Source organism: Anguilla rostrata, chromosome 12 (genome assembly GCF_018555375.3).
Source record: "Anguilla rostrata isolate EN2019 chromosome 12, ASM1855537v3, whole genome shotgun sequence".
Lineage (NCBI taxonomy): Eukaryota > Metazoa > Chordata > Actinopteri > Anguilliformes > Anguillidae > Anguilla > Anguilla rostrata.
This window is the reverse complement of record NC_057944.1, coordinates 8,659,889-8,673,908: the sequence shown is the minus strand read 5'-3', so window position 1 is coordinate 8,673,908 and position 14,020 is coordinate 8,659,889. Positions and strand designations below refer to the sequence as shown.

The window sequence follows — 14,020 nt, the reverse complement described above, 5'->3', positions numbered from 1 at the left end:
GCAGATCGGAAATCATAAAGCCTGAACACCACCCTGCACAAGAGCCTTAACACCACCCAGAACAAGCACCTTAACACCACCCTGCACAAGCTCCTGAACACCACCCTGTACAACAGCTTTAACACCACCCTGCACAAGTGCCTTAACACCACCCTGCACAAGCACCTTAACACCACCCTGTACAAGAGCCTTAACACCACCCAGCACAAGCACCTTAACACCACCCTGCACAAGCTCCTGAACACCACCCTGCACAAGAGCCTTAACACCACCCAGCACAAGCACCTTAACACCACCCTGTACAAGAGCCTTAACACCACCCTACACAAGTGCCTTAACACCACCCTGCACAAGAGCCTTAACACCACCCAGCACAAGCTCCTTAACACCACCCTGTACAAGAGCCTTAACACCACCCTGCACAAGAGCCTTAACACCACCCTGCACAAGCACCTTAACACCACCCAGCACAAGCTCCTGAACACCACCCTGCACAAGCACCTTAACACCACCCTACACAAGTGCCTTAACACCACCCTGCACAAGAGCCTTAACAACTCAGCCGGCAAATCAAATCCTCAAACGGTAGGGCCGGCACTGAGGACAGGAATAAGTAAATAAGCACCCGACAGCTTTCTGCCAGTTTTCCAATAATTACCAGGTTTCAATAGACCGACAGGCTACAGGCATTGGTTGATAAACATTTTATTTCGCTATTCTGGGACAAAAAGGCATAAAAACTGACAGCGCTAGGCTACATCTTAGAAACCATGGCCAAAGATTTTCTAACATTTAGCCAGAAGCCTACCATTTTGTGTTTCTTGTGTGCACTGCACTCAAGGGGACGAAGGACAGCAACCATAAATAAATAAATATAAACCACAAATATAACCATAAATACAAATAAATGCACTAAATGAAGTTAACCACTTGACAGTGGTCCCAAACAAAACAATTCAAAAAGAGAGAGGGTGACAATTAAGAACAGGAACACACGATGCTCGCAGGAGAAAATGTGAGTCTCCCACACCAAGTGCAGCCTTATGTTGTAAGCCACACCAGCAAGAGACCGGTGATTTGTAGGCTATTATATCATACGCTGACATCGATGTGACATTTCTGTGATCTACTTTCACAAGACGAATGTGTGATATATAACAGTCATGCTTAAAGGCATACTATACAGGATGTTTAGCCTTGCTGCGGTCCTGTGTTTACAATCTAAGAACTCACCTCTTCTGTCCTCAAACCCAGCCCACTTCACCTCTGTTTTTATATTTTATATCCACTTCTCATCCGTTTTTATTTTTATATCTCTTTCTTGACAGCCATCGCCATTAAGAAAAAAGCGTTTCCGAAGGTGGCTCGCTTTTTGACTGAGCCCTGCCGGTTTCACTTCACCATACTTGTGCTTCTTCGCCTCCTCCATTGCAGTAGCTAGCGAGCTACAAACGCCCTGCTGACACCTGATCCCACCCCACAGGCTCTGTGGCCACACCCACCCCTCCCCACAGAAAAGAGCGCCACACCCAGAAATGCCCCAAAAACATCCATAGAAAATGAAATACAGGTAGAGGAGCTGGGATTTAGCAAATGTGCACACAGACTGAGAACAGAACAGGTTTGATGCGCCTTGGCATAGATTCTACAAGTCTCTGGAACTGTAATGTAAGGATGGAACATCATCCTACCAAAAGATATTCCCTCATTTGGTGTTTTGATGATGGCGGTGGAGAGCACTGTCTAACGCATTGGTATAAAACCTCCCATATGTGTTCAACTGGGTTGAGATCTGGTGACAGCGAAGGCCATAGCATAGGATCCACATCATTTTCATACTCATCAAACCATTCAGTGACCCCTTGTGCCCTGTGGATGGGGGCACTGTTATCCTGGAAGAGACCATTCCCATCAGGATAGAAATGTTTCATCATAGGATAAAGGTGATCGCTCAGAATAGCTTTGTACTGATATTCAGTCTTTGTAATGAGGGGTTTATACACTGCAACCCAACAGACTTTCTGAATACATTTTTTTCCATACGATTAAGAATCTGCCAGCGAGCACTTGTTTATGCAAGAAAACAATCCCACACCAAGAGTTTGACAACAAGCTAACTACAAACCAGCAAACAAAATGTCAACATGCAAACAAGAACCCGTCCGGAAAGACCCCCCCCCTCCCCAGCTAGCAATCACCCAAGTCCATGAACACATCCCCACAGCTGCCACCCCTCTAAAGGCTTTCTGCAAAACACTGCAAAAGAAACAGTGGGGGGGGGGGGATTCCTCAACAGAAACTGACAGGAATTTGGCACTGAGGAGAAAAAAACAGAAAAAGAAACGACCGTAAACAAACAGTCTGCCGTGAATCTCTGACATCTAATCTGCAGGGTGTCAGGAACAGGGCATGATGGGATTGATTGAGCAAAGCTGGAGGTTTGAGTTAATAGAGCCAGGGCGTCTCATCAGGGGGGAGGAATCAGGCCTTCAGAATGTATCTTGCAGTGAAGAGTTCACGCTCCTATTTTCAATTAAAGCAGGGTTGGGAGGGGGGAATGGGGGCAGGCGAAGGCCCGCTGTGGACACAAGGCGAGAAGCAACAACGATGAGAAAACAGCCAGAACAGGAGCAGGAGGGTGGATCCAGGGGAAACCAGCCAATGAGGAGCACCGGCCCTCCACCCCCCCCCCCCCGCCGTGCTCACAGAAAGAGCGTGCACACCATTTATTTACATTACATTTACTCCAAATGTTTTTCTCATGTCATCCTTGCCACTGTGGCACAACACAAACAGTACATACTATCTTGCGATGTCCAGGGTTCAAAGTCGCTCGATAAATCCCTTGGATCCCACGCCAGGCCACCTTGTTTGATTTTCTCAAAAACGCAAGAGGCCCAGAGGTTCCAATGTCACCGGAGCTCAGAACGTTCCGGCACTGCTGACCCAATTGAGTCAGCACCGTGCCGAAACATAGCGCCAGGCCCGGGCCAGAGTCGGCTCTGTCCTGAAGGAACGTGTGCTGGAGATTCATCCTGGAAATGCCGGGAGTTTCGATTCCCGGACCTGGCCATCGGCAGACAAGCGGCAAAACCCCCGAAACGCCTCAACGTGCCGAACCCAAGACCTGGCGAACCGTGAGCCCTGCTGGCTGCCCTCCAATCAGGCGCCTGCTACACAAACAAATAAAATCACCTGACGCATACCGCCGTCTTTACTTTGGGGAACCTGGGCAGGTCTGTTTAAAGTTGAGAGGTATTGTGCTGCTTTTTGTTCTCTGAAGATCGATTCAGTTTCGCCCCGGGGAGGGTTGCCCGTATTAAAATAACGCACTAACCAGCCCGTATGGAAGTTTTCTTACAAGTGCAATATCCCTTATTAACAAGGGAAGGAGAGATGAGCGCTAGGCTAAGTCAACAAATCACGCCGCGGCTGCAGGCGATTCGTAACAGGCTAATTGGCCAGGGTTCAGACAATTCTTTCATTGATTAAAATGTATTCATTTTAATATTTTCTAAAGTTTAATCAAGCGCTTATTCTGTGTATAAATGTCCGTTGTACGGACATCAGCTGACCAAATTTTATTTAAATGGCTTAAAATCAATTATAGTTCATTAATCAACCATCAATTAAAACCGACCAATCAATAATGGCGATGCTCGCTCCCGGTACAGACGGCGAGGAGCGGTGTGTGGACTCAACACGCACGAGCCCGTTTCCCGGGTAACGCCAGAGTGTTTCAGCCAGGTCAAAGGTCAAGAGCCGGCCAATCCCACTTGTTCACTGAATTAAATGCAATTAATGAATATAAAATTACAGTGCCATGGGCTGCCTATCTGACTTCATTTTAAAAATACATAAATAAATAACCCCCCATAACCCCACCGCTGAAAGAGTCTCTTGGAATGGGAAATTCTCCTATTAACGTTAAAACAAACTCAATTTTCTTCTCTAATGAGCCTGACCTTCTACTCAAGGTGCTTAAATAAATGGAGATAGGGTTCAGTCTATCAGTTCTGTTAATGTCACAGTCTGTAAATGTTAAATTAAATATAGCTTTACATCGGCAGAACAGGAAAGCGTTTAACGTGTTCTTTTCCAAAGACGGGTCCGGCAAAACCTTTCTTCTTCAAAATAAATCCACTCCTTTGTTTTCGGTTGAAAGAACAAACCGACACATTTCTCACATTAAGCAAAAATCTCGCAAGCAATCCAAACTGGGGCTGAAAGTCTGTCCACTCACACCAGATCTCACAAGCAATCCAAACTGGGGCTGAAAGTCTGTCCACTCACACCAGATCTCACAAGAAATCCAAACTGGGGTTGAAAGTCTGTCCACTCACACCAGATCTCGCAAGCAATCCAAACTGGGGTTGAAAGTCTGTCCACTCACACCAGATCTCGCAAGCAATCCAAACTGGGGTTGAAAGTCTGTCCACTCACACCAGATCTCGCAAGCAATCCAAACTGGGGTTGAAAGTCTGTCCACTCACACCAGATCTCGCAAGCAATCCAAACTGGGGTTGAAAGTCTGTCCACTCACACCAGATCTCGCAAGCAATCCAAACTGGGGCTGAAAGTCTGTCCACTCACACCAGATCTCGCAAGCAATCCAAACTGGGGTTGAAAGTCTGTCCACTCACACCAGATCTCGCAAGCAATCCAAACTGGGGTTGAAAGTCTGTCCACTCACACCAGATCTCACAAGCAATCCAAACTGGGGTTGAAAGTCTGTCCACTCACACCAGATCTCACAAGCAATCCAAACTGGGGCTGAAAGTCTGTCCACTCACACCAGACTCGCAAGCAATCCAAACTGGGGTTGAAAGTCTGTCCACTCACACCAGATCTCGCAAGCAATCCAAACTGGGGTGAAAGTCTGTCCACTCACACCAGATCTCGCAAGCAATCCAAACTGGGGTTGAAAGTCTGTCCACTCACACCAGATCTCACAAGCAATCCAAACTGGGGTTGAAAGTCTGTCCACTCACACCAGACCTCGCAAGCAATCCAAACTGGGGCTGAAAGTCTGTCCACTCACACCAGATCTCGCAAGCAATCCAAACTGGGGTTGAAAGTCTGTCCACTCACACCAGATCTCACAAGCAATCCAAACTGGGGTTGAAAGTCTGTCCACTCACACCAGCTCTCACAAGCAATCCAAACTGGGGTTGAAAGTCTATCCACTCACACCAGATCTCACAAGCAATCCAAACTGGGATGGAAAGTCTGTCCACTCACACCGACCCCACCTTTGTAGTTCCTCAATCCAACCCATACCATAAGTGCTATGGTGTATCATTTGCCAATCCTGTTACCCCACTCACACACAACACAGCACACCCACGACCCGTTTGAAACAGTCTGCCACCACAACATCTCCTTGCAATGCAACAGGCTGGGGTGAAGGGTCATTCTCACAATCTCGCAAGCCTTCCAAACTAGTAAACGTCTGCCTCTCACACTTCCGCAACAACAAACTGGGATTGAGCCCACCACAGCCAACCCAACGCACAAACGCCCCTCGTGAACGTCACCCACAAGTCCATCCAACTAGCACCCAGGCCCCCTGGCTTCGTACGTTCCAATCGAAACCCATACAACGACTATCCTTCATTTCTGCCAAAAATCCTACTACCTCCCACCTCCACACAACACAAACACCCACACACACGTTTGAACAGTCTGCCACACGTTCACCGTTTGCAGAAGAGGCGAGTAGAGTCACTCTTCTCATCTGCACGTTCAAACACACAACCTTGCTCTACACTTCCCCACAAAAACTGGGATGGCCACACTCCCAGTTGCCAACCGCGCACAAACCCCCCAGTGTACCCACGTACCCCACAAGTGCCATCCAAACTAGACCCAGGGGCCTGGCCCTGGCTTCGTCTACCTGCCACCATCAGAACACCCATCACACACTTCCTCTACCTGCCACCATCAGAACACCCATCACACACTTCCTCTACCTGCAACCATCAGAACACCATCACACACTTCCTCTACCTGCAACCATCAGAACACCCATCACACACTTCCTCTACCTGCCACCATCAGAACACCCATCACATACTTCCTCTACCTGCAACCATCAGAACACCCATCACACACTTCCTCTACCTGCAACCATCAGAACACCCATCACACACTTCCTCTACCTGCCACCATCAGAACACCCATCACACACTTCCTCTACCTGCCACCATCAGAACACCCATCACACACTTCCTCTACCTGCAACCATCAGAACACCCATCACACACTTCCTCTACCTGCCACCATCAGAACACCCATCACACACTTCCTCTACCTGCAACCATCAGAACACCCATCACACACTTCCTCTACCTGCCACCATCAGAACACCCATCACACACTTCCTCCACCTGCCACCATCAGAACACACCCATCACACACTTCCTCTACCTGTAACCATCAGAACACCCATCACACACTTCCTCTACCTGCCCCCATCAGAACACACCCATCACACACTTCCTCTACCTGTAACCATCAGAACACCCATCACACACTTCCTCTACCTGCCACCATCAGAACACCCATCACACACTTCCTCTACCTGCCACCATCAGAACAACACCCGTCACACACTTCCTCTACCTGCCATCATCAGAACACACCCATCACACACGTCCTCTACCTGTAACCATCAGAACACCCATCACACACTTCCTCCACCTGCCACCATCAGAACACCCATCACACACTTCCTCTACCTGCCACCATCAGAACACCCATCACACACTTCCTCTACCTGCCACCATCAGAACACACCCATCACACACTTCCTGTACCTGCCACCATCAGAACACCCATCACACACTTCCTCTACCTGCCCCCATCAGAACACCCATCACGCACTTCCTCTACCTGCAACCATCAGAACACCCATCACACACTTCCTCTACCTGCCACCATCAGAACACACCCATCACACACTTCCTCTGCCTGCCACCATCAGAACACCCATCACACACTTCCTCTACCTGCCACCATCAGAACACCCATCACACACTTCCTCTGCCTGCCACCATCAGAACACCCATCACACACTTCCTCTACCTGCCACCATCAGAACACCCATCACACACTTCCTCTGCCTGCCACCATCAGAACACACCCATCACACACTTCCTGTACCTGCCACCATCAGAACACCCATCACACACTTCCTCTACCTGCCCCCATCAGAACACCCATCACACACTTCCTCTGCCTGCAACCATCAGAACGCCCATCACACACTTCCTCTACCTGCCACCATCAGAACACACCCATCACACACTTCCTCTACCTGCCACCATCAGAACACCCATCACACACTTCCTCTACCTGCCACCATCAGAACACCCATCACACACTTCCTCTACCTGCCACCATCAGAACACCCATCACACACTTCCTCTACCTGCCACCATCAGAACACCCATCACACACTTCCTCTACCTGCAACCATCAGAACACCCATCACACACTTCCTCTACCTGCCACCATCAGAACACCCATCACACACTTCCTCCACCTGCCACCATCAGAACACACCCATCACACACTTCCTCTACCTGTAACCATCAGAACACCCATCACACACTTCCTCTACCTGCCCCCATCAGAACACACCCATCACACACTTCCTCTACCTGTAACCATCAGAACACCCATCACACACTTCCTCTACCTGCCACCATCAGAACACCCATCACACACTTCCTCTACCTGCCACCATCAGAACAACACCCGTCACACACTTCCTCTACCTGCCATCATCAGAACACACCCATCACACACGTTCCTCTACCTGAACCATCAGAACACCCATCACACACTTCCTCACCTGCCACCATCAGAACACCCATCACACACTTCCTCTACCTGCCACCATCAGAACACCCATCACACACTTCCTCTGCCTGCCACCATCAGAACACACCCATCACACACTTCCTGTACCTGCCACCATCAGAACACCCATCACACACTTCCTCTACCTGCCCCCATCAGAACACCCATCACACACTTCCTCTACCTGCCACCATCAGAACGCCCATCACACACTTCCTCTACCTGCCACCATCAGAACACACCCATCACACACTTCCTCTACCTGCCACCATCAGAACACCCATCACACACTTCCTCTACCTGCCACCATCAGAACACCCATCACACACTTCCTCTGCCTGCCACCATCGTAGCCAAAGCACAGGTGGCAGACACGGAGGCGGGAGTGTGGGAAGATGAAAAAGCGAAAACGCGAAGACGACTGCGCCCCAGAGGACTTTCCATCCCCGCGTCTGAAAGCATCGCTAACGCACAGCACGCGCTAAACGCCACACACACGCTCACGTGAATCCCGCTTCCTCTTACCTTGGGCTGAGCACGTCGGGGGAAGGCAACTTTAGGGTCGATCTGCGGTGGGGCACAGAGAGAAAAAGAGAGGGGGGGGGAACAGGGTGGAAGACAGGACAGTGTGAGAGAGTGTTTAAAAAAGAACAAAAAATTCCACAACATTTCCTTTTTTAGTCTCTTATTCTTTTCAACAGGCACAGAAAGGAGAGAGGGACTTGGCAGGGGATGATTCGAGCTGTCTGGAGTTGCGTATTCTTAAAGATGTCATATGAAGTACTGCAGGAAACAGTAGATTACCCAGAAAATGAAAAGGAGAACACGGGTTCGAGGTCTACGCTGGTGACAGAAATGGTCCTTATATAAAAACCAAGAAAGGCCTATCAGCCATTTCCACTAAACAACTTTATTTATTTGATTTTGAGCCATATCCTCTAAAATAAAACTGATGGATTATATTTGCTTAAAAATTGTAAAAAATAAAAGATGAAAAAATAAATAAATAAAAACATTTTAAAGTAAGAGAAAAAACACCAAAGGTCAAAGAATCCTGTCCTTCAGAACAGACTAAAAGAACTCCGTTACCTACACTGAAACACGGCTCTTTCTGTTGACCAGACAAAAGTTCAGTAATTTCATTAATGAAATATCTCACTGCATTATCATACAAACCTGAGATGACCAAGACAAGCTCACTGAACGACTGCTTTTCACATTCTTTAAAAAAATAAAAAAGGAAATTTGACCAAAACAGGAAATTCAGCGGCAACTACTGATTACACACAACGTAATGGATCGTTTAAACAATTATCCCAAATTAACCAATTACCTCGTGGAAGTCCACCTACTCTGGCACAGAAAAACAACACCTGCCAAATAAACAGCAATGCATTTAGAACATGAAAACAGGGGTTTAAGACATAAAAGTGAGCAAGAGTCACTTTCCCTCCCTCAAACCCCGCACTGCTTCTCCTTATTCAGCCCAACTTGTCTTTAGTTTCTTAATTTAATACTGAATTGATGCTGACGTCGGTAACCTCCCCGCCTGCCCTCTCTCTCTCTCTCTCACATTAAACAGCAGGGTCCCACAGGGACATGGAGCACATGACTCCACGGCACCTCGGCGCCGGGATCGAGGCTACAGGCGTTCGCTAACCGCCCTCACTTAACATTACACATCATCACAGCCCCCCCAGGCTAACTCTGCTAGCGGATTTAACCTCGATAGAAGAAAGGTTACAAGGTCGACAACTTCTGGAGGAGAATCTTTTTTTAAAAAACGGAATCAAATCCCAGCAAACGCTTATTTTTAAGGGTCCCTTTAAACTGAATACAAATTCAGCCTTCGCAGGAAAAGTCCTGGACTTGAGCACTTTTTATTTATTTTTTTTTCCCTCGAGGTGCATTCAAAAGGACTTTTAATGCGACAAAAACGGTAAAGAGCGCGTTTTGACCGGCGGTAAATCGCATTACGTCCCGCCGCGGCGTGAAGGCGGCGGCGCGGCCCCGCGTCTGTTTGCCCGGCGCTGTTGATACACGGATTCGCGGTGTTTACGGCGAAGAGGAGATTAGCTCGGCTGTGGTTACAGGGATCCCCTCCAACGTTTAACCCAGAGATTACAAAACTGATGCAATTTTGACAAGCACGTCGATTGTTCATTTTATGGCAGGTCTACCCTGCTTCACATACACGTGTGTGTGTGTGTGTGTGTGTGTGTGTGTGTGTGTTCATAAATGTATTTTAATATCTCTCTTTTGAAAAGGTGTTGGGTGATGCAACAAGCAATTTTATTTGGTTACTTTTTTCCAGATTTTTTTGACAAGCTTTTCCAGCTTGTCATTTCCAACCATTTTGTTCACTCTTTTCAAGGGGATCGATCCAAAATGAAATGAAAAATTAAACCAATTTAAATTACATTTTTTCCAAATGAGCAAAATAAAACAACTAAAAATAAGAAGGTTATTCATATTTACTGTAATGCCTGAATAGACACACGTTTCTTTTGTTGTTGTCATTTTGAAATCAGTTCCAGAAGAGCATCACATGAGCTGTATTTCCTGAAGTACATCAGTCTCTTCCACAACGACCCCGTCAGAGCAGGACGTCGCACAAAGCAAGGACGGGCCTTTCAAAGGCATATTCGCCAACGCGCTCCATCAGGCCGAGCGCTATGAATAGACCTCTCTCTTTCAGGGGACGGAGGCCATTTCTGTTCCCGCATTAACATCCTGTCCTGGGGCAGGGAAAAGAGACCATTAGCAGAGTGTATTAGGCCTGAATACAGAATGCAGCCTGGTGAACTGTACTGCTACTCGTTTACTACTACTACTATTATTATTACTACTACTACTATTACTGTACTACCACTATTACTACTAGTACTACTAATTCTACTACTAATAATAATAACAATAATACCTGTACTATTACTACTGCTATCAATACTACTACACTACTACTACTATTATTACTACTACTGTACTACTATTGCAGCAATACTACTGCTACTACTACTGTACTATTACTACCACCAGTACTACACTTCTAATAATTCTACTACTAATAATAATACTTCTACTACTACTGCTACTAATAATTCTACTACTATTACTACTAATAAGAATAATATTAATAACAATAACAATACTTCTACTACCACTGTACTCCTAATACTACTACTACTAATAATAATAATAAGAGGAAATTTCAAATGAAAAATTATGCTGGCTTGAATGGATAAAAGAAGTTAATAAATGTGAAGAAGAAACTGCAAAGGTCTGCAAAAGCAAAACCTTTGAAAACATTCAGACTTTCTGAAAGGCTTCTGCTCCAGCTCATGTGAATGCTCTGGCAAATGCTGTCTGAGACAGGAAAAGAAAAGAGCAAAGGGAAAGAACAGCGAGTTTCGCCCGTTTTTTGCCAGGATAGCATTTACTCTACAGCAGGGCTGCTCTCGAGGACTCCCACACATTTCGGGCTGTCGGTGCGTAGCGGCATTTCGACCAGAGCTAGCGCTTCAGCTGATTTTCACTCAATCCAATTAATCAATCACACCAGTCAATGATGACCCCTGACCCCCCCCCAACACCCCCTCCCCTCCCCCCGAACATGTTTATCCCCCTGTCACACAAGTCATTTTCTTCAGCACAGAAAACAAAGCAATAAAAAAATGTCCCATCTCTTCAGAGCTGTTTTCCCTCCCCAGTACTCAACAGCCATTGGTTAAAACTCAGCCATTAGCGTGGGTCCCCCAGCCCACCACCGGGACTCCACTGGCTCCACCGGTAGGCCCGGCAACCGCAGTGCAACCAAAACAGGTTCCACAACCGTAGAGAAATATGTGCAATGCATCTGTGGGACATATTATTTTCAAACTGTTTGGAAACCGTACACAGGTAAAAGCAACCAACTTCTACTACAAATGTAACAGGAGTTACTATAATGGCAACAATAATAATAATAATGAGAATAATAATGAGAATAATAAAACAAAATAATAATTTTTAATTTATTTCCCTGGCAGCAATAAAAAAGAATCTCTTCACCAATTGCTATTTTAAATGGGACTGTATTTCAATATGAAGTATTTTACTAAAACTGCTCCTCCTTCTGAGTACGTGAATAAAAGCACCTGCGCAGATTAACACAGCTCTCATTACTGCGCTCGCCAGTCACCCGTACCAAGGTCGACTGCATGAGTCATCACACAGGTCAGGTTCCGGCTACGCGCTTCGCTCAGTCACATGGACTGCAGGGCTCCCAAACTTCTGGTCACATGCGCAACCCTGCCACCCTCAATTACCCTCTCCGGGGGGGGGGGGCTTAAACAAGATGCACACCAGCCCGGCAGGTACAAGTTAGCCACAATACACACATCTCTTAGCCTCTTTTGACTGCATCCTTCCATTAGCACACAAAGCATCCTCTTCACCACAGAACAAGGCCCCCCTTACTAAAAAAAGCATATTCATTAATCAGAAATGCAGAGAGGGAGGCCTTTGCCTTTGAACTGCAACCAGTAAACATTTAAGTTATTGATTTTACAATCCTAGCAAAAAGCTAGTGATCACTTGAGAAGTGATTTAAAAACACAGTGGCTTTGACTGTATCTGAACCCTGGTCTTCAAAAACATTTTAATTATTATTTTTTTTTTTTTAATTTAATTTTAAATAAATTGGCAACCTTGTGCCGCCCAGATGTACTCAGGACACTTGGGGGGCGGGGGGGTTGAGCTTCACATGCTCCTAAAAAAACAGGACAAAAAAAATTAAATAAAAGGTCAGTAAATTATGAGAATACAACTCCAGGGAGGGTGGGGGTGTCAGAGAGGGTAGAGAGGCTCCAGATGCTGGAAGTCAGTTTTTGGGTGGTAAAAGGGTAGGGGGGTCCCCAACCACTCCAGCCTCCCGCGTACACTGAGATCTCATTACAGTCCGTGGCATGACTGGGACAGGTCAATTTCAGCATCGCTCTTTAACAATAACTGGTTTTTACCAACCAATAACCTTCTCTTTTACACTGCAGAAAGCAAAACAGACTGTGGCAGACCAGCAGGAAGTACTGACATGATTACTATCCACTCTTACCGTCCTTCCCCACACTCTCACCGTCCCTCCCCACATGCTTACCGTCCTTCCCCACACTCTTACCATCCTTCCATCTACGTCTCTCCCACATGCTTACCGTCCTCCCCACTTTACCGTCCTTCCTTCCCACACTCTTACCGTCCTCGCCCATCTTACCGTCCTTCCCACACTCTTACCGTCCTTCCCCACTCTCTTACCGTCCTTCCCACACTCTGACGTCTTCCCACACTCTGATCGTCTTTCCCCACACTCTTACCGTCCTTCGCCACACTCTTACCGTCCTTCACCACACTCTTATCATCCTTCCCCACACTCTGATCGTCTTTCCCCACACTCTGACCGTCCTTCCCCACACTCACTCAGTTATTCAGGATACCCATCCACAGGTTACATAAAGTGCATTCTACGAAGCGAGGACTAGTTCCACTCACAAAGCCTGCAGTTTTCTGCCAGTTTAAGTGATGGAACTGAATAAATACTGACCCAGTTTGTTTAAAACATTTATTTAATTAGAAAAAGAGCCAAATTACGAACAGACAGTACAAGTTATGCAGAAAAGAAGAAAATATTCAGATTCGGTTGACAGTCTCTGGGTTAAAAATTGGCCCATTTTACTTCAGCCAGCAATTCATGTGAATATTTTGTTTGGTAATACATAATTTAATCCACATCCAAAATAAATATTCTTTGGGACCGCAGATACAGGAGAGTGAATCTGCAGTGGTGTCCAGATGTGAATGAGGACAGGGGGCGGGGCCAGCGGCGGGCGAGCGTGGCCTCCTGGCCACCTCCACCCACCCGCCACAGCGCCCGCCACCGCGCCCGTCACAGCGCCCGGCACCGCGCCCGCCAGACACCTGAACGCCGCTGGGACAGGAGGGCTGCTTCTCCGCGCGGTTAAAAGGGGGGGGGGGGGGGGGGGTTGGAGAGTGACGTGATAATCACCCTCCCGCCAGCCCCGCCCCCGCGCCACACCGGGCTGGATTCAGACGGGGGAACAGCTGCGATTGCAGCCGCTTACTCTGCAAAGAGCGTGAGGCTGGCTTTGAAGTGCAATATGTT

The 14,020-nt window shown here is 47.1% G+C and overlaps 1 protein-coding gene across 5 annotated transcripts in view; it reads right to left on the bottom strand.

Moving 5' to 3' along the window:
* msi2b (musashi RNA-binding protein 2b) overlaps window positions 1-14,020 on the bottom strand; it is a 239,845-nt gene that overhangs the window by 222,083 nt on the left and 3,742 nt on the right. For 4 of the 5 annotated variants that reach the window (XM_064301189.1, XM_064301188.1, XM_064301191.1 and 1 more), the window contains exon 5: window positions 8,392-8,433. The exons of the other annotated variant lie outside the window; for it this stretch is intronic. In XM_064301189.1, the coding sequence (XP_064157259.1) occupies window positions 8,392-8,433 (42 nt within the window). The remainder of the gene's footprint in view (window positions 1-8,391; window positions 8,434-14,020) is intronic. 5 annotated transcript variants of the gene reach the window in all.